General features: G+C 42.8%; 1 protein-coding gene and 1 long non-coding RNA gene across 7 annotated transcripts; one reads left to right on the top strand and one right to left on the bottom strand.

The window, feature by feature from the left end:
* The first annotated feature begins 29 nt into the window (after positions 1-29).
* On the top strand, positions 30-7,462 carry LOC106581157 (uncharacterized). The gene is made up of 5 exons (XR_001323025.2): positions 30-117; positions 835-961; positions 5,040-5,187; positions 6,005-6,160; positions 6,435-7,462. It is a non-coding gene; the product is annotated as an uncharacterized lncRNA (long non-coding RNA).
* LOC106581156 (dixin-A) lies at positions 7,414-26,939 on the bottom strand. Of its 6 annotated transcripts, none has more exons than XR_001323023.2 (15): positions 26,335-26,938; positions 20,702-20,859; positions 20,368-20,516; positions 16,859-16,948; positions 16,539-16,592; positions 16,382-16,432; positions 16,030-16,134; positions 15,822-15,875; positions 15,621-15,710; positions 15,441-15,515; positions 14,982-15,149; positions 14,747-14,813; positions 12,771-12,879; positions 10,815-10,973; positions 7,414-7,784 (listed from the first exon to the last, which is right to left on the bottom strand). XR_001323023.2 is itself a non-coding variant. In XM_014163023.2 (15 exons), exons 1-15 carry the CDS (start codon positions 26,355-26,357, stop codon positions 7,701-7,703), a joined length of 1,383 nt encoding a protein of 460 aa, XP_014018498.1. In that variant the 5' UTR covers positions 26,358-26,939; the 3' UTR covers positions 7,414-7,700. The 6 variants fall into 6 exon arrangements, 5 of the variants coding, with proteins under 5 accessions (XP_014018498.1, XP_014018497.1, XP_045559754.1 ...); XM_014163023.2 differs by having other exon boundaries at positions 10,815-10,923; positions 20,368-20,513; positions 26,335-26,939; XM_014163022.2 differs by having other exon boundaries at positions 10,815-10,923; positions 14,982-15,146.
* Between the last annotated feature and the right edge of the window lie 409 nt (positions 26,940-27,348).

Below are 27,348 nucleotides of genomic sequence, written 5' to 3'. Positions count from 1 at the left end.
TGCACCCCTCTCATCTCGTTTCCATAGTAACAGAGGACACTAGCGACAAAGTTCAGTTTGTCAACATTTAGCTGTAACGTTAGAACAAGGGTCGCAAAAACTTGAAGGAAGTTTACTGTGAGTATTTCCATGTGTTTTGTGTTAAAAGGATAACTACTGTTCTCCATCTGATTCACAGCATTCGTACCAAATGGTTTGATTGTATTCAAGGCATTGCTGGTTGGTGTATTGGGGTAGCTATTTAGCTACACTACTGTAACGTTAGCTAGCTAACATAAACGTTATTTAACCTAGCAAGGAATTATCTCCATGCCTGTTCATCTATAGCTAGCGTGCCTTGCCATAAGATAATCAAATGCAAAACTCCAATGAGCTGTGTCTATACTGAACTAAATCCCTCAACATATTTTCAGAAATATGTCTTCTTCCCTGGTAGTACAAAGCAGGAGGTTTTGCAGCAGTTCAACCAGTTCTGGTCCATGTTAGACGACCTGTCACAGAATGACCCCCAAAGCTACCAGATGTTTATCGAGAAACAAACAAAACAGGGAGCAAATAATAATGCACGACCTCAGCCTGACTCTGCCTACTCACTGAAATGCTGGAACCACAAATGACCTGCTTTCTATGAGCAGCTACACCCACACTAGAGTTTATAGATTCAAAACACACACTCTTACAACACTGGCCTACATAAAAATAACATAACCAAGTGTGATGATAAGAGAATACTGGTTCATTTGTTTCCAGTGCACATTTGACTGCACTGCTGGCTAATAATATGGAGGTGTGAACTATAAAGAGGCTGAACAGTTGCTTTATTGTTTGTGTCAGGAGCCAAAGAAAGGGTTGCTGTACATCAATGCGAGTGGCTGGAAGCACATCTCTAACCCTGGTGATGAGAACAAGCCTGTGCCTGTGTGTGGAGGGAAACTGGAGACAGACACTCATGAAGGAGGAGGTACCAAGAGTCACTGTTGTCCTGCAGAACACAAACCTGTATTTCTGCATAATTACCTGGACTGTAACCTGTTTTATAAGAGGTGCAGGGAAAAAAAGTTTACATTGTCCCCAAAAAATATTTACAGTTGAAGTCGGAAGTTTACATACACCTTAGCCAAATACATTTAATCTCAGTTTTTCACAATTCCTGACATTTAATCCTAGTAAAAATTCTCTGTTTTAGGTCAGTTAGGATCACCACTTTATTTTAAGAATTTGAAATGTCAGAATAATAGTAGAGAGAATGATTTATTTCAGCTTTTATTTTTTTCATCACATTCCCAGTGGGTCAGAAGTTTACATGCACTCAATTAGTATTTGGTAGCATTGCCTTTAAATTCTTTAACTTGGGTCAAACATGTCAGGTATCCTTCCACAAGCTTCCCACAATAATTTGGGTGAATTTTGGCCCATTCCTCCTGACAGAGATGGTGTAACAGAGTCAGGTTTGTAGGCCTCCTTGCTTGCACACGCTTTTTCAGTTCTGCCCACACATTTTCTATAGGATTGAGGTCAGGGCTTTGTGATGGCCACTCCAATACCTTGACTTTGTTGTCCTTAAGCCATTTTGCCACAACTTTGGAAGTATACTTGGGGTCATTGTCCATTTGGAAGACCCATTTGCGACCAAGCTTTAACTTCCTGACTGATGTCTTGAGATGTTGCTTTAATATATCCACATAATTTTCCTCCCTCATGATGCCATCTATTTTGTGAAGTGCACCAGTCCCTCCTGCAACAAAGCACCCCCACAACATGATGCTGCCACCCCCGTGCTTCACGGATGGGATGGTGTTCTTCGGATTGCAAGCCTCCCCCTTTTTCCTCCAAACATAACGATGGTCATTATGGCCAAACAGTTCTATTTTTGTTTCATCAGACCAGAGGACATTTCTCCAAAAAGTATGAATGTGCAGTTGCAAACCATAGTCTGGCTTTTGTATGCCGGTTTTTGGAGCAGTGGTTTCTTCATTGCTGAGCGGCCTTTCAGGTTATGTTGATATAGGACTCGTTTTACTGTGGATATAGATACTTATTTCCTCCAGCATCTTCACAAGGTCCTTTGCTGTTGTTCTGGGATTGATTTGCACTTTTCACACCAAAGTACGTTCATCTCTAGGAGACGGAACGTGTCTCCTTCCTGAGTGGTATGATGGCTGCGTGGTCCGATGGTGTTTATACTTGCATACTATTGTTTGTACAGATGATCGTGGTACCTTCAGGCATTTGGAAATTGCTCCCAAGGATAAACCAGACTTGTGTAGGTCTACAATTATTTTCTGAGGTCTTGGCTGATTTCTTTTGATTTTCCCATGATATCAAGCAAAGAGGCACTGAGTTTGAACATAGACCTTGAAATACATCAACAGGTACCCCTCCAATTGACTCAAATGATGTCAATTAGTCTAACAGAAGCTTCTAAAGCCATGACATCATTTTATTGAATTTTCCAAGGTGTTTAAAGGCACTGTATGTAAACTTCTGACCCATTGGAATTGTGATAGGCTGAACAGGCTGAATTATAAGTGAAATAATCTGTCTGTAAACAATTGTTGGAAAAATTACTTGTGTCATGAACAAAGTAGATGTCCTAACCAACTTGCCAAAACTATAGTTTGTTAACAAGAAATTTGTGGAGTGGTTGAAAAACTGACTCCAACCTCAGTGTATGTAAACTTCCGACTTCAACTGTATACGACAGCTGACTTTATCACTTTTTAATGGTTTTGATACCAATGTTATCTAACACTGTTTGACCTAAAAAGGTGTTTAATTGAAACGGTATGAAAATTTCATATCACGATTATAGTGACCAAAATTATCACGGTTATCAGTATTATCGCAGTATTGTTAAAATGTGCTGGAAATGTTCCCGCTGGCGCTGAACATCTGATGGCACGCTGGTTGCTTGGATGCACAAAAGCTTCCTGGCAACCCTGTCAAGGTGAGGCAGCTCTGATGCATGGCCCCTCCACCACACCAGTGGATCCTCTTCTGCTGGAATGGGTGGCAGAGACAGGTAGACCTTGGTCTCTTCTTTCACTCTGTCTTCTGGGATGGTCGGAATCTGACCCTCTTCACCTCTCTTCTGCCTTGTTGAGGTAATCTTTCTCTGCAACCCAGCCAGGCCTTTCCCCTCTGTTGCCGCTGTGGGGGTGTTGGTGGTGGAGGTGCTGCTGGTGCTTTGTGTTTCTTCCCTGACTTGTGCAGCTGCCAGCTTCAAGGCCTCCTGGACACAGCTGTCAGTGTCAACTTTTACAGCCTCAGGCTCATCTAAAAAGCGCCTTTTGAAGCAGGGGTCAATGTAACAAGCCATGTGCATGACTCTCTTTGCCTTCTCTGTGTATCTGTTGTTAGGGTCTTCTCTCATTACCCTTTTCATCTCCTTGGTCAGAGATGGCTCCGTATCCCTTTCCATCAGAACATCACGGGTGATGTGGTCTAGGACAGGCTTGATGGCTGACAGTGTCACTCGTGTCTCTGAGACAAGTGCATCTGTAAACTTGCTCAGAGGTTCAAGGAGCTGGCACAGTTGCTCCATGACACTTACGTTGGCGTCCTTGGGCATCAGATGCCATGTTCCTCTTTCTCCAGCCAGTGTCGCGCAGACTGGCTGCTGTTGGCTGAGGAAACGCTCAAGCATCTTGTGTGCAGATCCCCATCGAGTTACCACATCATGGATCAGAGCCTTCTGTGGCATGTTGAGGGCAGCTTGCTTTTCTCTCAGTTCTCTCCTCTTCCAGCTCCGTGAGAAGCCTTGGATCAGATGACGGCAGGCCTTGACTGCTGTGTCAACTCTCTGATTTTTCAGAGCCTTTGAGATGGCCAGGTTCAAATTATGGCCAAAGCACCCAAGCCACAGATCTGGGAACGCTTCAAAAGCCTTGATCATGTTTGTTGCGTTGTCTGTGGTTATGCAGACCAGGTCTTTCTTGTTGATCCCCCACTCTTCCAGCATATTATTAAAAAAACTCTGATGTTGTGAGCCGAGTGATCTTCTGGGAGGAACTGTGTTTCCAGGCAGTTTGATTCCAGTTGCCAGTCTGGGGTGAGGTAATGGATAGTGAAGCTGATGTAGGGTTAACCACCCCCTGCTTTCACTGGTCCAGAGGTCAGTAGTTGCAGCAAACCATGTGCCTTGAGTCAAACTTTTTCCAACATCAGTTTTAACCTGGTTGTACAGGTTTGGGATTTCAGTCTTGGCAAATAATGTTCGTGATGGCCCTTTGTAGTGAGGCACGGCAACCTTCATCAGCCTCAGAAAGCCAGGCCTCTCAACAATTTGAAATGGCATCATGTCCTTTGCAATGTAATATGAAAAAGCTGCAGTGAGGTCTTGAGCATGTTTTGATGAGGGTGCATAAGCAGCCTGTCTTTTAAATGCTTGCTCGAGTGTCTGTGTCACAACTGTAGATGAGGAGGAACCAGTAGCATCACTGGGTTTGCCTTCTGCACACCCACTCTGTAAACAAGGGAATAGCAAATGTATTATTATTATTATTATTATTATTATTATTGGTGTTGTTACATTGCAATTATTACACACTCACCTCATTCACCTCATTCACACACACACACACACACACTCCCCTCAGCCCTTAAATTAAGTGGACACTTCTGATGACGTATCATGACGTCTGACGAGTATACACTTACAGGGCAAGGGGGGAGGGAAGGAGTGATTTTTAAATGGACACCCTTCATCCCGCGATGATTGTGTTTTCAGCCTCCAGTAGCTTGTGGGTGCTTTATATGCGCTTCAGTCAATTATGAGTGCATGTCTACTTATATAAAAAATATAATTATTAATATACGCCTACTGTATGATAGCTAGCAAATTAATTCGCTAACTAACGTTAGCCTGCCTAGCTGGAACTTCTGAAGAAGGAAAATGTTTTATTTCTACAAAAACATATTTACTTTTTATGAGACGTGTTTGTGCCATCATGTGCATTAGTAACACAATTTCTAACTTATTTGCATTAGTTTTTACTTACACTTGTATGTTGACTTCTCCATTGATGTTGTTTTCGCAGACTTTTCTTAGAGGAAGTGAACATAATTGTACACTCGCAAAGCCGACTAAAAATGAGGGCTGAGGGGCTTACGCTGCAAACTTCCCTTGCTTGGCTAATCATTTGGACCGTTCTCCAAGATGGCGACGGGGATTCCCCCAAGGCGAGGGTAAGTGGACGAGGGTGTCTGTCTTCTGTGTTGCATTTGAGTATATGCAATGACCCCATGGTCAATTTACATACATACAAATGAGTTTTAAGAAGACAGTGATAGTAATTGCAATGAGCCCAACAATTGACATAAATATAGGAGTATATAGTGTTTGTCCTGTTAGAACACTTTTACAACCAAGTCGATGACTGACGGATTTTAAATGAACAAAATATGTTGGTTGGGTGACTAAACTACATAACGTGTTATCGTGTGCAATGGGCGAATAGAGTCTGCAGACACACGACGCATACAGCAGCAGAACAATGTGTAGTGTTTTTACAAGAGAAAGTAACACTGAAAGCTTCAGTTTTCATTATTGACAAGCTATTAGCAAGTTAGACAGACAAACCATGACATTTTCCTCTATTCCGAAGTCCCCACATCATGCATTGCGCTAAAAGTTAACTTACCTTGCATTCGCTATAAAGTAGTGGGTGGTGGTCACGAAGATGACTCAAGAGATTTGAAGTGTTGCCCCCTTTCGCAGCAATTTTATTTTGCTTGTTCTGCAGACAGGGTGACCATCTAAGATTAAGTTTCCCTCAGCACTCTTGTAAAACCCAAAATACCCACATTGCATGCTGTGCCTGCGTCAGACTGTTGCTAACTTTGGTTGATGCTGGACAGCATTTACCGTGAGTTTTTCAAACCGTGTTTTAATTATAATTCAAATTTTAAATGGTAATACTAACCGTTGGGAATTATACCATGGTTTATCTTGAAACCGGTAACCGTTTCATCCCTAACTACAACTTGTGTTCCTTGTACTTAGATGACAACAGTGAGGTGGATGTGGCGTTCAGCCCTGCAGTGCCGCAGCAGGCTCAGAAGGACAAGAGGGAGAAGGACCAGGTCCACCTGTTAGCCCTGAGCTTCACCCAGCAGCAGCATGGCCTGCTTCTGGCCCAGCAGTACAACATCTGCAGCAGTAAGCTAAAGGGCACCCTAGAGGACATGCAGTGCCGCCTGGGTTCTCTAAAACAGTCCAGCCACCAACACAGCTAAGGCTTTTATGTAATTATTCCATGGTTCAAGGGAACAGTTTTATTTTTTATTAAGGTGACACCATCAAGATAAAGGTGAGATTATTTAACCACAATGTATTGAGCAATACCTACTAACTATGTAGTATTAACTTTTTTTAAAGGTGTACTGTAGCTAAAGATGAATGTTTTGACAATTATTTGACATTCATTTCCCAGCCTCCCAGACCCCAGCTTCCCTGCTCCAGCAGATCTCCTTCTGCGTGAAGGGCAGACCGAGGACAGTAATCCTGTGCAGCTCATCACATCTGTCCAGCTAACATCTGGGCCAAGGGACCAAAGCAACAAGACCAAGAACCTGATCCAGGTGATCTCCAGCTCAGTGACAGCCCAGCCTCAGCGGCCACAGCACCAGCTCACTGTCAACTCTAACCCCAGGGACCTCTCTCAGAGCCTGGAGCTGACTGTGGAGATACCAAATGTTCAGTCCATCACAGAGTGCCATCTCAGCATTTCCTAGGTCAGGGACCACTCTGCTTCCCCTTTCCCCTGTGCTATGAATAAGGCCCTGTGACAGATTAACAAAAATTATGTTGGTCTTGCTTAAACGCTTCCTATGTTGACATAATAGCCTATGTTACATTATAAGTTACCCTTTCTGTGGTCTTGTTGGTCTAAATGTCTGTGTGTATTTCTCTATAATATGATATACTACTAGAAGTGGAGGATATGTACCATCTACACCTGGAGCTGCCAGAGACTGAATGAGGATTCGGCCTCTGCCACGTTCAACAACAAACGGACATTAACTTTGCAAGTGTCTATACTCTAGTGCCGTTACTGCAGACACTAAAAGCACACACGTTAACTCATAGACAACAAAAAAAAGCACTGTCTGCTCTGGCATGTCACACTAACACCCAGTAGGTGATTTGTCTCCGAAGGGACTCGGACTTTGGAAATATAAGAAGGCCATTAGAGAAGGCAGTAACAGTTACCTCAAAGCAAATGGCCCAAAATACATGTCATTTCTGCTATGCATCCTACAAGCTGTGGGTCTGAACCTTTGTAGTAGTAAACAGTACCTCAGTAAAGACATTCAGAGCAACATTAATGACTCAAGTGGAGTTATAGTCCTCCATGATCATGAGTTACATGAACTGCATGTCTAGGAAATAATTCACAAATAGTCAATATATTCATGCAGTAATCCATGTTTATTAAAACTTAAAAATTGTATTCATTCATATTTGGCAACTTCAACTTGTACTTCAAACAGTTACTGTAAGTCAAATATCCATAGGAAAGAGACATTTTTGAAAGTATGGTTTTATCTCGAAACAGTAATAAATAGATTGATCCCAATTGTTATAATAGCTACCTCTGCAGGGCTGCTGAGAATACTGAGAGGGTGTTATGGCATCATAGTCCAGTGGTCACAGTTTGAGGCTAGCGGTTCCCTCTATGGTTGGTTGGTTCCCACTTCTACCGTCTCTCTCCATGGTCCTCCTCCACCCAGGCCACTATCTTCCCCTCCCAGCCAGGCACCAGGGCTCCATCCTGGAACACCTGAGAACACCAACCAGAACCAGACAGGCATGCTCTTATAATATAAACTATGACATATACAGGGACAGACGGTCTCTAAACACATACACTACATGACCAAAAGTATGTGGACACCTGCTCGTCGAACATCTCATTCCAAAATCATGGGCATTAACATGGAGTTGGTCCCCCCTTTTCTGCTATAACAGCCTCCACACTTCTGGGAAGGCTTTCCACTAGATGTTGAAACATTGCTGCGTGGTCTTACTTCCATTCCGCCACAGGAGCGTTAGTGAGGTCGGGTACTGATGTTGGGCGATTAGGCCTGGCTCGCAGTTGGTGTTCCAATTCATCCCAAAGGTGTTCGATGGGGTTGAGGTCAGGGCTCTGTGCAGGCCAATCAAGGTCTTCCACACCGATCTCGACAAACCATTTCTATACGGACCTCTTTGTGCACAGGGGCATTGTCATGCTGAAACAGGAAAGGGCCTTCCCCAAACTGTTGCCACAAAGTTGGAAGCACAGAATGATCTAGAATGTCATTGTATGCTGTAGCGTTAAGATTTCCCTTCGCTGGAACTAAGGAGCCTAGCCTGAACCATTATTTTTCCTCCAACAAACTTTACAGTTGGCACTAATATATATTCGGCAAACCCAAATTCATCCTTCAGACTGCCAGATGGTGAAGCGTGATTCATCACTCTAGAGAACGTGTTTCCACTTCTCCAGAGTCCAATGGCGGTGAGCTTTACACCACTCCAGCCGACACTTGGCATTGCGCATGGTGATCTTAGGCTTGTGTGCAGCTGCTTGGCCATGGAAACCCATTTCATGAAGCTCCCGACAAACAGTTATTGTGCTGAGGTTGCTTCCAGAGGCAGTTTGGAACTCGGTACTGAGTGTTGCAACCAAGGACAGATGATTTTACGCGCTACGTGCTTCAGCACTTGGCGGCCCCATTCTGTGAGCTTGTGTGGCCTACCACTTCGCGGTTGAGCCGTTGTTGCTCCTAGATGTTTCCACTTCACATTAACAGCACTTACAGTTGACCGGGGCAGCTCTAACAGGGCAGAAATTTGACCAACTGACCTGTTGGAAAGGTGGCATTCTATGACAGTGTCATGTTGAAAGTCACTGAGCTCTTCAGTAAGGCCATTCTACTGCCAATGTTTTTCTATGGAGATTGCATAGCTGTGTGCTCAATTTTATACACCTGTCAGCAACGGGTGTGGCTGAAATAGCTAAATCCACTAATTTGAAGTGGTTTACATACACTTAGGTTGGAGTCATTAAAACTCGTTTTTCAACCACTCCACAAATTTCTTGTTAACAAACTATAGTTTTGGCAAGTCGGTTAGGACATCTACTTTGTTCATGACACAAGTAATTCTTCCAACAATCGTTTACAGACAGATTATTTCACTTATAATTCACTGTATCACAATTCCAGTGGGTCAGAAGTTTACATACACTAAGTTGACTGTGCCTTTAAACAGCTTGAAAAATTCCAGAAAACGATGCCATGGCTTTAGAAGCTTCTGATAGGCTAATTGACATCATTTGAGTCAATTGGAGGTGTACCTGTGGATGTATTTCAAGGCCTACCTTCCAACTCAGTGCCTCTTTGCTTGACATCAGGGGAAAATCAAAAGAAATCAGCCAAGACCTCAGAAAAGAAATTGTAGACCTCCACAAGTCTGGTTCATCCTTGGGAGCAATTTCCAAATGCCTGAAGGTACCACGTTCATCTGTACAAACAATAGTACGCAAGTATAAACACCATGGGACCACGCAGCCGTCATACCGCTCAGGAAGGAGACGCGTTCTGTCTCCTGAACGTACTTTGGTGCGAAAAGTGCAAATGAATCCAGAGCAACAGCAAAGGACCTTGTGAAGATGCTGGAGGAAACGGGTACAAAAGTATCTATATCCACAGTAAAACGAGTCCTATATCGACATAACCTGAAAGGCCGCTCAGCAAGGAAGAAGCCACTGCCCAAATTCGGCATAAAAAAGCCGGACTACGGTTTGCAACTGCACATGGGGACAAAGATCATACTTTTTGGAGAAATGTCCTCTGGTCTGATGAAACATAGAACTGTTTGGCCATAATGACCATTGTTATGTTTGGAGGAAAAAGGGGGAGGCTTGCAAGCCTAAGAACACCATCCCAACTGTGAAGCATGGGGGTGGCAGCATGTTGTGGGGGTGCTTTGCCGCAGGAGGGACTGGTGCACTTCACAAAATAGATGGCATCATGAGGAAAGAAAAGTATGTGGATATATTGAAGCAACATCTCCAGACATCAGTCAGAAAGTTAAAGCTTGGTCGCAAATGGGTCTTCCAAATGGACAATGACCCCAAGCATACTTCCAAAGATGTGGCAAAATGGCTTAAGGACAACAAAGTCAAGGTATTGGAGTGGCCATCACAAAGCCCTGACCTCAATCCTATAGAACATTTGTGGGCAGAACTGAAAAAGCGTGTGTGAGCAAGGAGGCCTACAAACCTGACTCAGTTACACCAGCTCTGTCAGGAGGAATGGGCCAAAATTCCCCCAACTTATTGTGGGAAGCTTGTGGAAGGCTACATGAAACGCTTGACCCAAGTTAAAGAATTTAAAGGCAATGCTACCAAATACTAATTGAGTGTATGTAAACTTCTGGCCGACATGGAATGTGATGAAAGAAATAAAAGCTGAAATAAATCATTCTCTCTACTATTATTCTGACATTTCACATTCTTAAAAAAAGTGGTGATCCTAACTGATCTAAGACAGGGAATTTTTACTAGGATTAAATGTCAGGAATTGTGAAAAACTGAGTTTAAATGTATTTGGCTAAGGTATATGTAAACTTCCGATTACAACTGTAGTTTATCAACCTTTATAGAGAATCCTCGTCTCTATGATCTTAAAATAGTTATTGGGTTTCGGAACTATTGCCAATTCCAGGTGTTTTATCTTTTCATTTTGGTCATTCAGTCATTTCTGCCTCAGTGGTTGACCCTATCTAAATGTAACCCCAAAGCTGTAATCCAAAACATGCCTACCTCCTCCTTCACAGTCCCAAACTCTGGGTCGAGGGCTTTGAAGTGGTACCTGAAGCTACCCTGGCGGTCCACCGCTGCCTTGAAGTCTCTCAGGGTCACCTCCCCCAGCCTAACAGCACAGCACAGTCTCACTGTCAGATGGCATCATGGTACATTGATCTGTGCAGAGACACAGACATGCACATTCCCTCACAATGCTACAGCACATAGACACACAACACACACACCAATGACACACATGCATGCATTCACTACCCTAAAAATATACACGTGTACTAACATATACACTGCTCAAAAAAATAAAGGGAACACTAAAATAACACATCCTAGATCTGAATGAATGAAGTAATCTTATTAAATACCTTTTTCTTTACATAGTTGAATGTGCTGACAACAAAATCACACAAAAATAATCAATGGAAATCCAATTTATCAACCCATGGAGGTCTGGATTTGGAGTCACACTCAAAATTAAAGTGGAAAACCACACTACAGGCTGATCCAACTTTGATGTAATGTCCTTAAAACAAGTCAAAATGAGGCTCAGTAGTGTGTGTGGCCTCCACGTGCCTGTATGACCTCCCTACAACGCCTGGGCATGCTCCTGATGAGGTGGCGGATGGTCTCCTGAGGGATCTCCTCCCAGACCTGAACTAAAGCATCCGCCAACTCCTGGACAGTCTGTGGTGCAACGTGGCGTTGGTGGATGGAGCGAGACATGATGTCCCAGATGTGCTCAATTGGATTCAGGTCTGGGGAACAGGCGGGCCAGTCCATAGCATCAATGCCTTCCTCTTGCAGGAACTGCTGACACACTCCAGCCACATGAGGTCGAGCATTGTCTTGCATTAGGAGGAACCCAGGGCCAACCGCACCAGCATATGGTCTCACAAGGGGTCTGAGGATCTCATCTCGGTACCTAATGGCAGTCAGGCTACCTCTGGTGAGCACATGGAGGGCTGTGCGGCCCCCCAAAGAAATGCCACCCCACACCATGACTGACCCACTGCCAAACCGGTCATGCTGGAGGATGTTGCAGGCAGCAGAACGTTCTCCACGGCATCTCCAGACTCTGTCATGTCTGTCACGTGCTCAGTGTGAACCTGCTTTCATCTGTGAAGAGCACAGGGCGCCAGTGGCAAATTTGCCTATCTTGGTGTTCTCTGGCAAATGCCAAACGTCCTGCACGGTGTTGGGCTGTAAGCACAACCCCCACCTGTGGACGTCGGACCCTCATACCACCCTCGTGTAGTCTGTTTCTGACCGTTTGAGCAGACACATGCACATTTGTGGCCTGCTGGAGGTCATTTTGCAGGGCTCTGGCAGTGCTCCTCCTGCTCCTCCTTGCACAAAGGCGGAGGTAGCGGTCCTGCTGCTGGGTTGTTGCCCTCCTACGGCCTCCTCCACGTCTCCTGATGTACTGGCCTGTCTCCTGATAGCGCCTCCATGCTCTGGACACTATGCTGACAGACACAGCAAACCTTCTTGCCACAGCTCGCATTGATGTGCCATCCTGGATGAGCTGCACTACCTGAGCCACTTGTGTGGGTTGTAGACTCCGTCTCATGCTACCACTAGAGTGAAAGCACAGCCAGCATTTAAAAGTGACCAAAACATCAGCCAGGAAGCATAGGAACTGAGAAGTGGTCTGTGGTCCCCACCTGCAGAACCACTCCTTTATTGGGGGTGTCTTGCTAATTGCCTATAATTTCCACCTGTTGTCTATTCCATTTGCACAACAGCATGTGAAATGTATTGTCAATCAGTGTTGCTTCCTAAGTGGACAGTTGATTTCACAGAAGTGTGATTGACTTGGAGTTACATTGTGTTGTTTAAGTGTTCCCTTTATTTTTTTGAGCAGTATACATTGCATCCAGGCAGCACGCAACCATACAACACAAAGATACACATGCGATGGACATCTTCAAGACCCAAAGAGGGATTCTGGATTCGTACCTTTTGGAGATGTTGACCAGGAAAGGAGTGAGTGAGCGATCAGTGAAGTAGAGCACTTTGGTGGAGACTGTGGAGTCCAGGCCAGGGCTGCTGTGAGAGTGAGCTATTTCTGAAAACAAATCAAAACGTATCGGTCGGCTTACTGGCTACAGCTTAAATACAGGATTGATTGATTTCTTTTGCCAATAAAAAAAAAAAAACATACACATAGTACATATATGAAAATACATTTAAAAAATGACAGGGACATCACAAGAAAGTCATACTTATTTCCATGGTGCTAAAACATTATATTACATAGATACAGACACATGACATAGATACAGACACAAGACATAGATACAGACACAAGACATAGATACAGACACAAGACATAGATACAGACACGATACAGACACATGACATAGATACAGACACATGACATAGATACAGACACAAGACATAGATACAGACACGATACAGACACATGACATAGATACAGACACATGACATAGATACAGACACAAGACATAGATACAGACACAAGACATAGATACAGACACGATACAGACACATGACATAGATACAGACACATGACATAAATACAGACACATGACATAGATACAGACACAAGACATAGATACAGACACAAGACATAGATACAGACACAAGACATAGATACAGACACATGACATAGATACAGACACATGACATAGATACAGAAATGAAAAAATGTGTCTATTGCTCGATCATTAGCCAGCTTACGACACTTTTTAAATGAAGTTGTGGTTTTGATTTGATTTGATTTATTAGGATCCCCCATTAGCCGACACCGATGGCGACAGCTAGCCTTACTGAGGTCCGACACAACAAAAAAGACATTACAGACAAAATACTTTACAATTTGCATACATTTAAAAACATTAACATGTAGTGTGTGCATCTATCAGTTTCACAGACATGTCAGTACATACACACAACAAGTAGGTCACATGGGGAGAGGCGTTGTGCCGTGAAGTGTTGCTTTATTTGTTTTTTAAACCAGGTTTGCTGTTCACTTGCGCTATATAAGATGGAAGGGAGTTCCATGCACTCATGGCTCTGTATAATAATGTACATTTCCTTCAATTTGTTCTGGACCTGGGGACTGTGAAAAGACCCCTGGTGGCATGTCTGGTGGGGTAAGTGTGTGTGTCAAGCTGTGTGTAAGTTGACTATGCAAACAATTTGGAATTTACAACACGAGATTTCTTAGAAAAACAAGAAGTGACGCAGTCAGTCTTTCCTCAACTCTTAGCCAAGAGAGACTGACATGCATAGTATTAATATTATCTCTGATTACAACAAGAGCAGGATGTGCCGCTCTGTTCTGGGCCAGCTGCAGCTTAACTAGGTCCTTCTTTGCAGCACTTGACCATATGAGTGGGCAGTAATCAAGATTAGATAAAACTAGAGCCTGCAGGACTTGCTTTGTGGAGTGTGGTGTCAAAAAAGCAGAGCATCTCTTTATTACAGACAGATCTCTCCCCATCTTTACAACCATTGAATCTATATTTTCTGACCATGACTGTTTACAATCTAAGGTAACACCAAGTAATTTAGTCTCCTCAACTATGGTCGTCATGGCTTTGAGTTGCTGTGATAGTTTGTTCCACTCAACAGCGTCAGTATATAAAAAGGTGTTCTTACCAGATAGACTCTTACATTTAAAATAGGCAATATCAGAGTCTATTGCTCTGGTGTTGTATTGGTGGATATCTCTAATATAAGTAAAATAATTTGTTAGGTACCTGGAGGCTGAGTCTTCAATCATTTTGTGGACCAGACCAAGTTGGATTAATATGACCCTTTTCTCTACAGATAGCCAGCCTAACTAATTAAAATCCTCAATACCTCCTAACATGTGCTCAATGTAATTGAATTACACAATTATATAAAGTTGTGTGAAGAGAATTAGCAAGGTTGTTGAGAACGGCAAAACAAATAGTACATCTTACTTGAGCTGGGTGGCCATGAGTCCCTGTCTGTGGGGTTGGCTCTTCGTCCTGGTGACTTGCACTGACCCTACAAGAAGACAGTCTCAGTTACTAAAAGAAATGCCAATTCAATCAGTCACGATGTGCACACGATAAACACTATTATCACATCAGGTGCATAATATCACGCTAACAGCCCACACACAGCACCCATCTCTGTGGTCCTCTGTGTGTATTGTTGTGTGTGTGTATGTACCCCTCTGTCCTGCTGCCTGCGGCGTGTGTCGAGTGTGTATAGGCGGTCCATGAGACTGGCCACCCCTTGCTCCAGTGTGTCCAGGGTGTGATGCTGAGGGTCGTGACCTGAGAAGCCATCCCTCAGACTACGCAGGGCCTCCCTTACCAGCTGCAGTTCCTCCCCCTGCTAACACACACACACACACACACACACACACACACACACACACACACACACACACACACACACACACACACACACACACACACACACATAAACCACTTGAACTGGTGTCCAGGCAAATTTGAAGGTTGATCATTTAGCCATGGCCTTCAACCTCTATTAGGTCACTAGCTCTAGAAACAGCTATATTGATGACATGAAACATATCTAAACCACACATTTAATGAATCACCCCCTCCCTCCAACCAACATGTAAACACATGTAGGAAATGTTCATAGGTGTACATGACTCACCGCTGTGTGTTGGAAGGCCGGACCAGGGGGTGGGCCCACAGAGTTACCGTACCCACTCTTTTCACTCCTAGATGACTGAAGAAAAACAGACATAATATATCTTACCAACTTCACAAGCTACAACGAATACATGTAATTTACTGTCAGTGCAGTGGAAGCAGTTTGATTATGGTACTGTACCCTGTGGCTTCCTTCATTAGAGTTGTGCCGAGCATCGTCCAGTTTCAGTTGCTGTTGCTGATGTAGTCTATCCTTTTTTCCAAGTTGCTGCTGGTTTTATAGACATATCACTGTGATATCTGTGATACTTTGATACATTTCAACTACATAATCATATCCAAATGTTAAAGTATGTTGAAATGGTGAAAATTAACATTTTACCTCATATTCACTGAGCAGTTTGTTCCGATCGCTCAACTTCCGTTTGAGCTCTGCCTACAAATATACAAATATATACTTATATTTGTAATGTGGATGAACAAAACATTTTGTGAATATTTGAATACATAAATAGATAGAGCCATTGAATATAAAGGTCAAATATTCATTCTAAATGTCAACGGATGTATTATCATATCATTTGACTCACGTTCTCCCCCTCCAGTTGTTCTTTGTCCATACTGCACCTCAGTAGCTCCTGCTTCAGCTGCAGCACCGCAGCCTCCTGTACAGACATACGCTGCTGAAGAGCATCCTAATGAGGAAAGGCAGATCAAAGACAACGCTAGAGAGGCCGGCTTGCCTACCAAAGAGTAAGGACCCACTAATATGGATCCTTATGAAGCCTTAAACAGAGCACGCAACTCTTCTGTAAAGGAACAGTGGAGGCTAAAAGGGTCTGTTTCTCTACCCAGAGCTGGCATGAGAACTGAATTAAAGCCACTAATCTATGTATAAGTAACAATCCAAACAAACTGAAGGGTTTGACTGGCAGGTTTTACCTTAATGGCCTGAAGGTGGCGTGCCTCCTGCTTGTGCCTCAGAAGCTCCCTCTGAGATGACAGAAAGACAGAGACTCAGAGACATTTCATTAGGGGAAGGTATGTGCTCTTATGGCAGCTCATCCACATTAAGCCCAATTACTTTTACTTACTGTACCTTCAGATCAAGAGCCTCCTCCATGCTTTGGTCCAGACGACTGCGGATTAGAACCTTCAAAGCGAGGGGATGAGCGGCATTATGAGAAAATAGAGAAATGCCAGAGCTTATAAAGAGACAGTGGCCTGGCATGAAAGCAGGCTAAGCAGATAACAGACTCATTCACACTTATACAGTATCTGCGTCTTTTCTGGACTCTAGAGTGACAGTAAAAACATTATAGCGTGCCAGGGTCTGGCACTGCTACATCACAGTAAGTGGCTGAACATGCCATACTATCTAAAGTGAATGTAGAGAGAGGATGGGGGCGGACACAGTACCAGCTGCTGCTCAGAGTTAGCTCTGCTATCCCCGAAGCCCATGGAGACATCCTGCTCGTCCTCAGGGAGAGAGCCGTGCAGCAGTAGAGCCTGGAGAGAGAAGAGAGGGATGGACACATACTGTACAAATAAGATAAAGCCTACACACCCAGAATACATTTCACAGTATAAACACACACCAGAGAGAAATAAAGCCTGTTGACCACATCACATGCATGCATAAAAACATGTCAGACACACACACACCAATATGGACGTACGACCTCACATTCACCACAAGGCTGCCAACCTGAACTGGACAGTGAACATAGAGCAAATACTTGGCTTGGACATGTGCAGGACACTTTCATGTGATCATCCTCAGTTGGGCAGGGTGGGGTAGAGGTGGGGGGTGATTTTTATACCTGACAGGATAGATTAGATTGTGCTAGATTAAGAGCACTCAGCTCCTTGATACCAGATTATGTTTGGATGATCACAATCTCATTGTATACTTACCTTAGCTGGAGTCTTGGAGGGATACTGTCACGTCCTGACCATAGAAAGCTGTTATTTTCTATGGTAGAGTAGGTCAGGGTGTGACAGGGGGGTGTTCTAGTTTAGTTTTTCTATGTTGTCATGTTCTAGTTTTGTAGTTCTATGTTGGGTTTTGTTTGGGATGATCTCCAATTAGAGGCAGCTGGTCATCGTTGTCTCTAATTGGAGATCATAATTAAGTAAGTGTTTTTTCCACCTGGGTTTGTGGTAGATTGTCTTTGAGTTAGTGTTTGTTTCACCTCTGCGTCACGATTTGTTGTTTTGTTATTCAGTTTATTTATATGTATTGCATAGTTTCACAGTTCAATAAAAATGTGGAACGATAATCACACTGCACTTTGGTCCGCTCCTTCCTACGACAACCGTGACAGATACATCTTAGACATACTAAAGATGTTCACATAAAGTTATGTTTGTATGTCTGACAGTGTATCTGTGTGTATCTGTAGAGTGTGTGTGTTAAGGTTATTATAGTTGTGTGTTTTTATATTAGTTTTATTTTCTATTAGTTTAAACATTTTCAATGAGAAATCAGTTTAGTTTCAGTTAGTTTTCAGTTCCATTTTACTCGTTTTTATTTAGTTTAAGTTTGATAAAAACATTTCTATTTCGTTTTTATATTATTTCATTTTAGTGTTAGGGACAGAAAGAAGCCTATGCGTGGGAGGCTAGGAGCCATTTATGTTTTGCAAAGTGTTTGGGTTTTTTGGGAGGACACTTCTTGCCCCTGTGGGGCAGTAATGCATAAGGTGATGGGTTAGGTCATAGGTTAGGATAGGTTTAAAGGTAGACTCAGTGAGATGACGTAGATGCACCAAGTAAACAGTAGTAGTGGGTCGATTTCTGCAACAACCAGGAGGGCTGACGCGCGAGGCTAAACTTCTCAGCTGCTTCTTATCAGATGCACCTCCCCTGCCTCACTCCTCGACTTTCGTCTACAGTCGGTTGCTTTAGCCTTACCACTCAAACGCGCCAAATATCTGTGGTGCTGCTCATGGCAAAGTCATCTCACTGAGTCGATCTTTAAATTATTAAGTAAATGTCTAATCCACCAGATTCAGAAGCTTGAAAACCCCATTAGAAAAGAAAAGCTTGTAAACCCCATTCGATTTTTGTCCCCCCAAAAACTAAAACTGAACATACAGTGCATTCGGAAAGTATTCAGATCACGTGACTTTTTCCACATTTTGTTACATTACAGCCTTATTCTAAAATTGATTAAATACATGTTTTCCCTCTTCAATCTTCAATCTACACACAATACCACATAATGACAAAGCAAAAACAGTTTTTTTGAATACTTATTTGCATAAGTATTCAGGTCCTTTGCTATGACACTCGAAATTGAGCTCAGGTGCATCCTGTTTCCATTAGTCACCCTTGAGATGTTTCTGTAACTTGATTGGAGTTCACCTATGGTAAATTCAATTGATTGGACATGATTTGGAAAGGCACCCACCTGTCTGTATAAGGTCCCACAGTTGACAGTGCATGTCAGATCAAAAACCAAGCCATGAGGTCGAAGGAATTGTACGTAGAGCTCCGAGATAGGATTGTGTCGAGGCACAGATCTGGGGAAGGGTACCAAAAGAATTCTGCAGCATTGAAGGTCCCCAAGAACACAGTGGCCTCCATCATTCTTCAATGGAAGAAGTTTTGAACCACCATGACTCTTCCTAGAGCTGGCCGCCCGACGAAATTGAGCAATTGGGGGAGAAGGGCCTTGGTCAGGGAGGTGACCAAGAACCTGATGGTCATTCTGACAGAGCTCCAGAGTCCCTCTGTGGAGATAGGAGAACCTTTCAGAAGGACAACCATCTCTGCAGCACTCCACCAATTAGGCCTTTATGGTAAAGTGGCCAGAGAGAAGCCACTCCTCAGTAAAAGGCATATGACAGCACGCTTGGAGTTTGCCAAAAGGCATCTTAAGGACTCTCAGACCATGATAAATAAGATTCTCTGGTCTGATGAAACCAAGATTTAACTCTTTGGCCTGAATGCCACATGTCACATCTGGAGGAAACCTGGCACCATCCCTACAGTGAAGCATGGTGGTGGCAGCATCATGCTGTGGGGATGTTTTTCAGCGGTAGGGACTGGGTGATAAGTCAGGATCGAGGGAAAGATGAACAGAGCAAAGTACAGAGAGATCCTTGATGAAAACCTACTTCAGAGCGCTCAGGACCTCAGACCGGGGCGAAGGTTCACCTTCCAACAGGACAACAACCCTAAGCACACAGCCAAGACAACGCAGGAGTGGCTTCGGGACAAGTCTCTGAATGACATTGAGTGGCCCAGCCAGAGCCAGGACTTGAACCCGATCGAACATCTCTGGAGAGACCTGAAAATAGCTGTGCAGCGACGCTCCACATCCAACCTGACAGAGCTTGAGAGGATCTGCAGAGAAGAATGGGAGAAACTCCCTAAATACAGTTGTGCCAAGCTTGTAGCGCCATACCTAAGAAGACTTGAGGCTGTAATCGCTACCAAAGTTGCTTCAACATGTAAATGTAAGTAAATGTGATATTTCCATTTTTTTATTTGTAATACATTGCAAACAATTCTAAAAAACTGTTTTTGCTTTGTCATTATGGGGTATTGTGTGTAGATTGATGAGGGGGAAAAAACAATTTAATCAATTTTATAATAAGGCTGTAAATTAACAAAATGTGGAAATGGTCAAGAGGTCTGAATACTCTCCGAATGCACTGTAATTCATGATGGTTTTTATTTATTTGTTTTAGTTCGTTTTGGAGTCAAATACAATAGTTTCAGTGTAGTTTTAGTTTTTGAAACAGGTTTGTTAATTATTTTATTTCAGTTTACTAAATTGTTTTTGTTTTAGTTTACTACAATATCCTTGGTGTGTGTGTGTGTGTGGGTGTGTGTGTGCGTGTGCGTGTGCGTGTGCGTGTGCGTGTGCGGGTGTGGGTGTGGGTGTGTGTGTGTGTGTGTGAGGAGCCTTTAGTTACCTGCAGGCGGAACACCATCCTCCTGGCCTCCTGCATCTCCTTTTCCAGCTGCTCCTGGTGACACTCCAGCTGCTCCTCCCATGATCTCTCCTCCTCTGGTCCACTATGCCCCGGGGTCAGACACAGGCCACAGAGAGACAACACCTCTTCTGGAGGGCACAGACACACAGACGGACAGCCGGACAAACAGACAGAGGGAGAGATGGAGGGATGGACAGACAGATGGACAGATAGACAGACAGAAACAGACCGGGCATGATAAAACATAATTTTTGTAGCAAATAAATCAAATGGAAACAGATTTCAGGAACAAGCAAAATAATGTGCAGCCAACCTGTATCAGATTTCCTTTCCGTCAACTCTGATTTGTCATCTACTGGCTCGGCGTGGTCTTCAGATTGAGCTGAGATCAATACTTCTTTAGGAGTGTCTGTGGACTGAGCGATGATGTACTCTTCTTTAGGGGAGTGTGCAGGGCTGGCTGAACTGAGGCTGCAACAGATGGTGGGAACAGACAGGAATAAGGAATGAGTTTGTTTGCTGCTGAGCCAAATAAAATAAAATAAATACATATTCATGGAAGACGTTCTTCTTGAAATTACATATACTGTACATACTGTAAATGCCATCTGGACTGTGCTATATTTCAACAGAATGATACACTGTGAACATACACTCCCTCTGTATTTATTTGGACAGTGAAGCTAAAACTTTTAATATGGCTCTATACTCCAGCATTTTGGAATTGAGATCAAATGTTTCACATGCAACATTATGGTTTAAAATACACTCAAATAAGAGATGACATTCTGTACAGTGACCGAATAGCGGCCCAAAATGCTGGAATATAGAGCCAAATTAAAAGTTTTAGCTTCACTGTCCATCAATCAATCAAATCAAATGTTATTTGTCACATCGCCGAATACAACAGGTGTAGACCTTACAGTGAAATGCTTACTTACAAGCCCTTAACCAACAATGCAGTTTTAAGAAAAATAAGTGTTAAGAAAGTATTTACTAAAATAAACTGAAGTAAAAAAGAAAAATAAGAAAAATAACAAATAATTAAAGAGCAACAATAAAATAACATTAGCGAGGCTATATACAGGGGGTACCGGCACAGAGTCAATGTGCAGGGGTACAGGTTAGTTGAGGTAATTGAGATAATATGTTAATGTAGGTAGAGGTAAAGTGATGCATAGATAATAAACAGAGAGTAGCAGCAACATAAAATAGGGTTGGGACAATGCAAATAGCCATTTGATTAGCTATTCAGGAGTCTTATGGCTTGGGGGTAAAGCTGTTAAGAAGCCTTTTGGACCTAGACTTGGCGCTCCGGTACCGCTTGCCTTGCGGTAGCAGAGAGAACAGTCTATGACTAGCGTGGCTGGAGTTTTAAGTAAACACAGAGATGGAATTTGTTTGTTCATTCATTAATTCATTCATTCAACTTAATTGACACAAACAGAAATGACCCGTCCAAAATATTAAGTTTTACTTAAATTAAAATGCACTTTACAGGCAACTTCAGACAAATGGGACACATTTGAGTCAAACAACAAACTATTTCCTTTTTCAAACAGTCAGATAGGGGCGGGATTTAGAAACATGCTGTTTTCGTTTTTGTAACAACGCATTCTTAGGATTGTTTTTTCCTCCGGAGATAATCAGTTCAAAACTGACAATGATTTCAATGTCTCTGAGAGGATGATTTCCTCTTTCAGAATGTACTGAGTCTGTTATGTACTCAGTCTGTATGTTATGATGATCTCTGTCTGTGCTGAGTACATTCCAAGCACCCTGAGGTCTGGGCCTCTTGTCATGTTCCCTCGTGTTTTTTAGAAATGGGATCCAGCCACATGTGGTCTATGACCCCAGGCATTAGATATGGCTCCCAGAGGGGGGATTCCGTGATCCTTTTCTTCATATCTGTGGGAAAACAACCATGCTTCTGTCTGTGTGGACCAAATAGACCACCATTCGGCGATGGGCAGTATTTCTGTTACATGTATTTGAAATGTATTTTGCATATTATTTAATTTGTATTTCACTGGCCTAGACTACAGTCCAATGTATTTTCTAACAAGATACTTCAGTGAGCTGCATTTTGTATTATCAAAATACTTTTCAACAGTCCTGATAGACAATTATATAGAGCCTATTTCTTAGAAAATATGTTGAAATTTAAAAAATGTTGTGTTCACACATGTATTTGTTTGATTTACAACTGCACAGGACATTTGACTGAAATAGTCTGTCTATGATTCCTTTGTGGGGTTTTTTGCCTACTTTAAATGTATTTTTTGACTGACTTTTCTGTATTATTGATAACAGTATTTCTTATTTTATTTTCATGCATTCTTTAGGGTATTTTATAACAAGATACATTATCTTTGCCTATCTCTACAGTCATTCACATTTTTATTCAAATTTGATCTCGTTCGGGGGTGGAGCTCATTATAATAATAATATCTAGCATGCTTTGCAAGTGTGTCACACCCTGATATGTTTCACCTGTTTTTGTGCTTGTCTCCACCCCCCTCCAGGTGTCGCCCATCTTCCCATTATCCCCTGTGTATTTATACATGTGTTCTCTTGTCGTTTGTTGCCAGTTCGTCAGGTCTTACCAGCGTGCTTTCACGTCTTCCTTTTGCTCATGTTCTGTTTCCTAGTTTTCTGGGTTCTGACTATTCTGCCGGTACTGACCCCGAGCCTGCCTGCCGTCCTGTACCTGCCTGACTCTGACCTGATCACGAACCCCTGCCTGTCCTCGACCTGCCTGACTCTGACCTGATCACGAACCTCTGCCTGCCATCCTGTACCTACCTGACTCTGACCTGATCACGAACCCCTGCCTGCCATCCTGTACCTGCCTGACTCTGACCTGATCACGAACCCCTGCCTGCCATCCTGTACCTGCCTGACTCTGACCTGATCACGAACCCCTGCCTGCCATCCTGTACCTGCCTGACTCTGACCTGATCACGAACCCCTGCCTGCCATCCTGTACCTGCCTGACTCTGACCTGATCACGAACCCCTGCCTGCCATCCTGTACCTGCCTGACTCTGACCTGATCACGAACCCCTGCCTGCCATCCTGTACCTGCCTGACTCTGACCTGATCACGAACCCCTGCCTGCCATCCTGTACCTGCCTGACTCTGACCTGATCACGAACCCCTGCCTGCCATCCTGTACCTGCCTGACTCTGACCTGATCACGAACCCCTGCCTGCCATCCTGTACCTGCCTGACTCTGACCTGATCACGAACCCCTGCCTGCCATCCTGTACCTGCCTGACTCTGACCTGATCACGAACCCCTGCCTGCCATCCTGTACCTGCCTGACTCTGACCTGATCACGAACCCCTGCCTGCCATCCTGTACCTGCCTGACTCTGACCTGATCACGAACCCCTGCCTGTCCTCGACCTGCCCTTTGCCTGCCCCATGTGTACAATAAATCATCTAAGAACTGTACTCTCCGCCTCCTGTGTCTGCATCTGGGTCATATCCTGAGTCGTGATAAAGTGTTTATTTTTACATCAACATTAGCATTTGTTATTTAGCATCGATATCAACTTAGTCAGTGCATTCAACCATAGTAGAAACAACCACATTATCACAGTCATAGCAAGTAAAACGCTTTTGTTACCATTACTGAAAATGTTGTTAAGGGTGTACTTGCAAATTTATTTTGTATTTGAAAATACAAGATACTTGTATTTTAATTCAGTACAATACTTTGCAAAAGTATTATGTATGTTATTTTGATACATTGGATTTCAGGGTATTCTGTAATTAATTGTATTTTGTATTTGTATTTTATAATTGTTGCCAGTTTCTGCCGCTATTAAACCTAAAACCCTTAGACCATCCTGCATTTTTCTTTAGAAAGATTTGAACATAGTCTCTCTCCCCTTTTCAACATGTAATGGTGGATTATGATGGATTGCATTTATGTAACCATATGTTAATTAGTGTGAAGCATAATGTTGACATGAGTAATTAGACTCACATTACAGTCTGTGTGTGAGATTAATGTCTGTTTTAATGTAGTTAGGATGGCATCCGTCTTCTTTAAACAAACCATACAACTCTATGCACAAGGACTACTTTTAAAAATGTCTACCGAAAATATATATATAAAAAACACACTTACTTGAAGAACAGAATGAACGTTTGTACCGTCATTCTGTTCCCAAACTTTGCATCTGCACTGTTCTTCAAGTAAATGTGTTTTTGTGAAATGTTCAGTGTAAATTGTTAAAAGTAGTCCTTGTGCATATAGTTATATGGTTTGTTAACTTTGCAATCACTGGTTTTTGTTTGACATACATTTTAAAGTGAAACATCTGAGTCTCAGCATCACTCTGTTACCATGGAATTACCCTTTATCCACCCTTTATCCATTCACTAACACTGTGAACAGAGGGAGAATTAATTAGGGTTAATTGGGCCACAGGAGGGTCTGTATGGGCTCTTACTGTGCCTCAGCTGTAAATTATTAATACTGTATGTGGAGGCAGGTACCATATGATGCTTGCTTGGACTGATATGTAATTAGGTTGGTAGGGATGTATGGTAGATACAGTATGATGACTTCAATAGAGTTGTGACAATTAGGTTATATACCATTTAGATATCATATTCAGGAAGTTTGGGACGTTTTCTGTCATACGAGGCCTACTTTGTTGATTCTACTGAGCTGCTGAGAAACAGGGACAGTAGGTTACATAAACAGAGCCTCTGTGGTCTGGTGGCCATCTTATCTGATTCTACTGAAGTGGTTATGCCTAAGTACTCCACATTGATAAACACTGTAAATCATTTCAAATAATCTTGCAATAAGAACTACAGGCAAAGAAGTATGAAGGACATGCCAACCAATGTTCTGTGTAAATCTCTCATCGTGGCACCGCCCTTCCTTTGTCCTGGGTAGTTTTATCGCTACATATTGTATTTTCTGTGAATTTCCCTTAAAATATGTACCCTACTGATCTGTTGTGCCAACTGAAACAACAACATACAGTAGAGATACCTAGATTAGCAAGAGATTAGCCTTTGAATGTCTTTTTTAATACCTTTATATCAAATAAAGTAAATCTTCTTGAAATAACATGTTTTTAATTCAAATCTGTCTTCAATTTAACTGAATGAGCATTGCTTTAACTTTTCAATTGTATATCTGAAAGAGGATCACATGCACCTGTGGCCTATTTTACAGTATAATGTCATTTGTGTATTTACTGTAAATATATTTTGGGTTGGAAATAAAACCTCCACTATGGTGGGCAAATACTAAACAGAAATTATCCTAATCTCTGGAACTAAATACTAAAACAACTGTAAAACTAAACACTAAAACACCATGTGAGATTGGACATGCCCATATACAGTGTGATGCTAATCAGTCTGATGAAAGTAAATCTGAGATGTAAACCGATCTGCAAATGGAAATCACAGCAATGCCAAACACTGTAGTTAGCCGTTGCTAGGCAATATCACTCATTCAGCTCACATAGACTATAGATTCTCTTCCAGACAAACAACTACACGGACGCACAGTATCCATACCAGAGAGGCACACCTACATTCAGACAAAAGCCGAAAACCCAGTCCTAAAATTATGTGAACTACTCCACTTCTACGAACTATCACACTATGATTAGTTTCTCTAACACGTGTAACATAAATATATAGTGTAGGAACATAGGATAATATTGATTAGACAAATAAATTACATCTTCTAAATGACATAGTGCTTGCACTGTATCGAGGTGTCATAACCACTCCCGTCACTGTAAAGGTAGCACCACACTGTCAAGGCACATGTAGAGGCACTGGTCAATGAACAAACATTGCATTTCTATATTACATCCACTGATTGCAACAATGAGGAGAGAGACAGTTATGTTGTGTAAATCAAGAGATGCAAATGCAAATCATTTGTGAAATCCAACTCTTACCATTTCATCTGTTTGGCTCCCATGCTGGTTAGTTGCACTCTTTACCTCCCATTCAGCCTCTGCCCTGCATGTGGGTGATGCTGCCCTAGTCAGTCAGAAACATAGCCCCCAAACAACCCCAGCAGCAGGGGTGGGAGCAGCACTGCCAATACTAACCAGCAGACTGAGCCTCCACGTCGTAGACACTACTGTGTGCAATTTGCAATAACAGCGAACAGCGTATTCAAATCCTCTCCAGCATATTCCCTACATAAAGCTACAAATCCTAATCAACAGCCCTGGACTCTTCTCTAAATCACTCCCTGGAAGAACCCAATGGAAATCCTGGCTCAATCCCTCCCAGCCTGTGGCAGAAGGGAGAGGATTGGTGTTCAGGCTCACCAGCGGCTGAATTCTGCCTGGTTTTTCAGAACACACTCCCCCTGTGGCTGAGCTCTCCTCCTCCATATATTTTGTCTCTTGCTTTCTCTCACCCTCACCCTATATCTTCCTTCCTCCGCCTCACAGTCTTTCTAGTGCTCAGCCACACAGACTTTTTTCTCTGTCCCTTGTTCTTTCAGTGAGCAGCAAGGCTGTCAGACATAGCTCTGTCGGAGTGTTTACCCTCCCCCTCCCACACTCTCTTTCATACCTCCCCTCCCACACTCTTCCCCTCTCACTAGAAGAGGGGGTCTGTATGTGCTACTACTGTAGCTGAAATGGGACATATCTCCTTTACATTGGGCTGCTAATCTACAGTATATTCTAGGCTAACACTGTGTGGTATGTGGTTTCCAACTGAACCATTTTTGGCTGATTCTAAATCACAGGTTTGCATGGAGCCACGTTAAACAAGTTGAAGCATGTGTGAGTGGGTAATGATATATTATCTTAGAGTGAGTACCTCGAACAACCAGATCGAGGACACTGGGACATATAATGCTTAAGCACAGATAATAATAGTATTTTAAAGCTATAATCATAGCATGTGATATGAACTATATGATTTGGATAAATAAGCAACCGTTTTCTATT

This window comes from Salmo salar, chromosome ssa20 (genome assembly GCF_905237065.1).
Source record: "Salmo salar chromosome ssa20, Ssal_v3.1, whole genome shotgun sequence".
NCBI classification, from domain to species: Eukaryota; Metazoa; Chordata; class Actinopteri; order Salmoniformes; family Salmonidae; genus Salmo; species Salmo salar.
The sequence above is the reverse complement of the archived record's forward strand: the minus strand, read 5'-3'. Positions and strand labels throughout refer to the sequence as shown.

Bases quoted from the DNA above. Each gene is read 5' to 3' on its own strand.
- LOC106581156 (XM_014163020.2), bottom strand. From the start codon at position 26,357: ATGGGAGCCAAACAGATGAAATG. The intron at 16,433-16,538 runs GTACAGTAAGTA...CTGTCATCTCAG, and splicing joins AGGAGGCTCTTGATCTGAAG to AGGGAGCTTCTGAGGCACAA. The intron at 16,135-16,381 runs GTAAAACCTGCC...TTTCCTCATTAG, and splicing joins GCCACCTTCAGGCCATTAAG to GATGCTCTTCAGCAGCGTAT.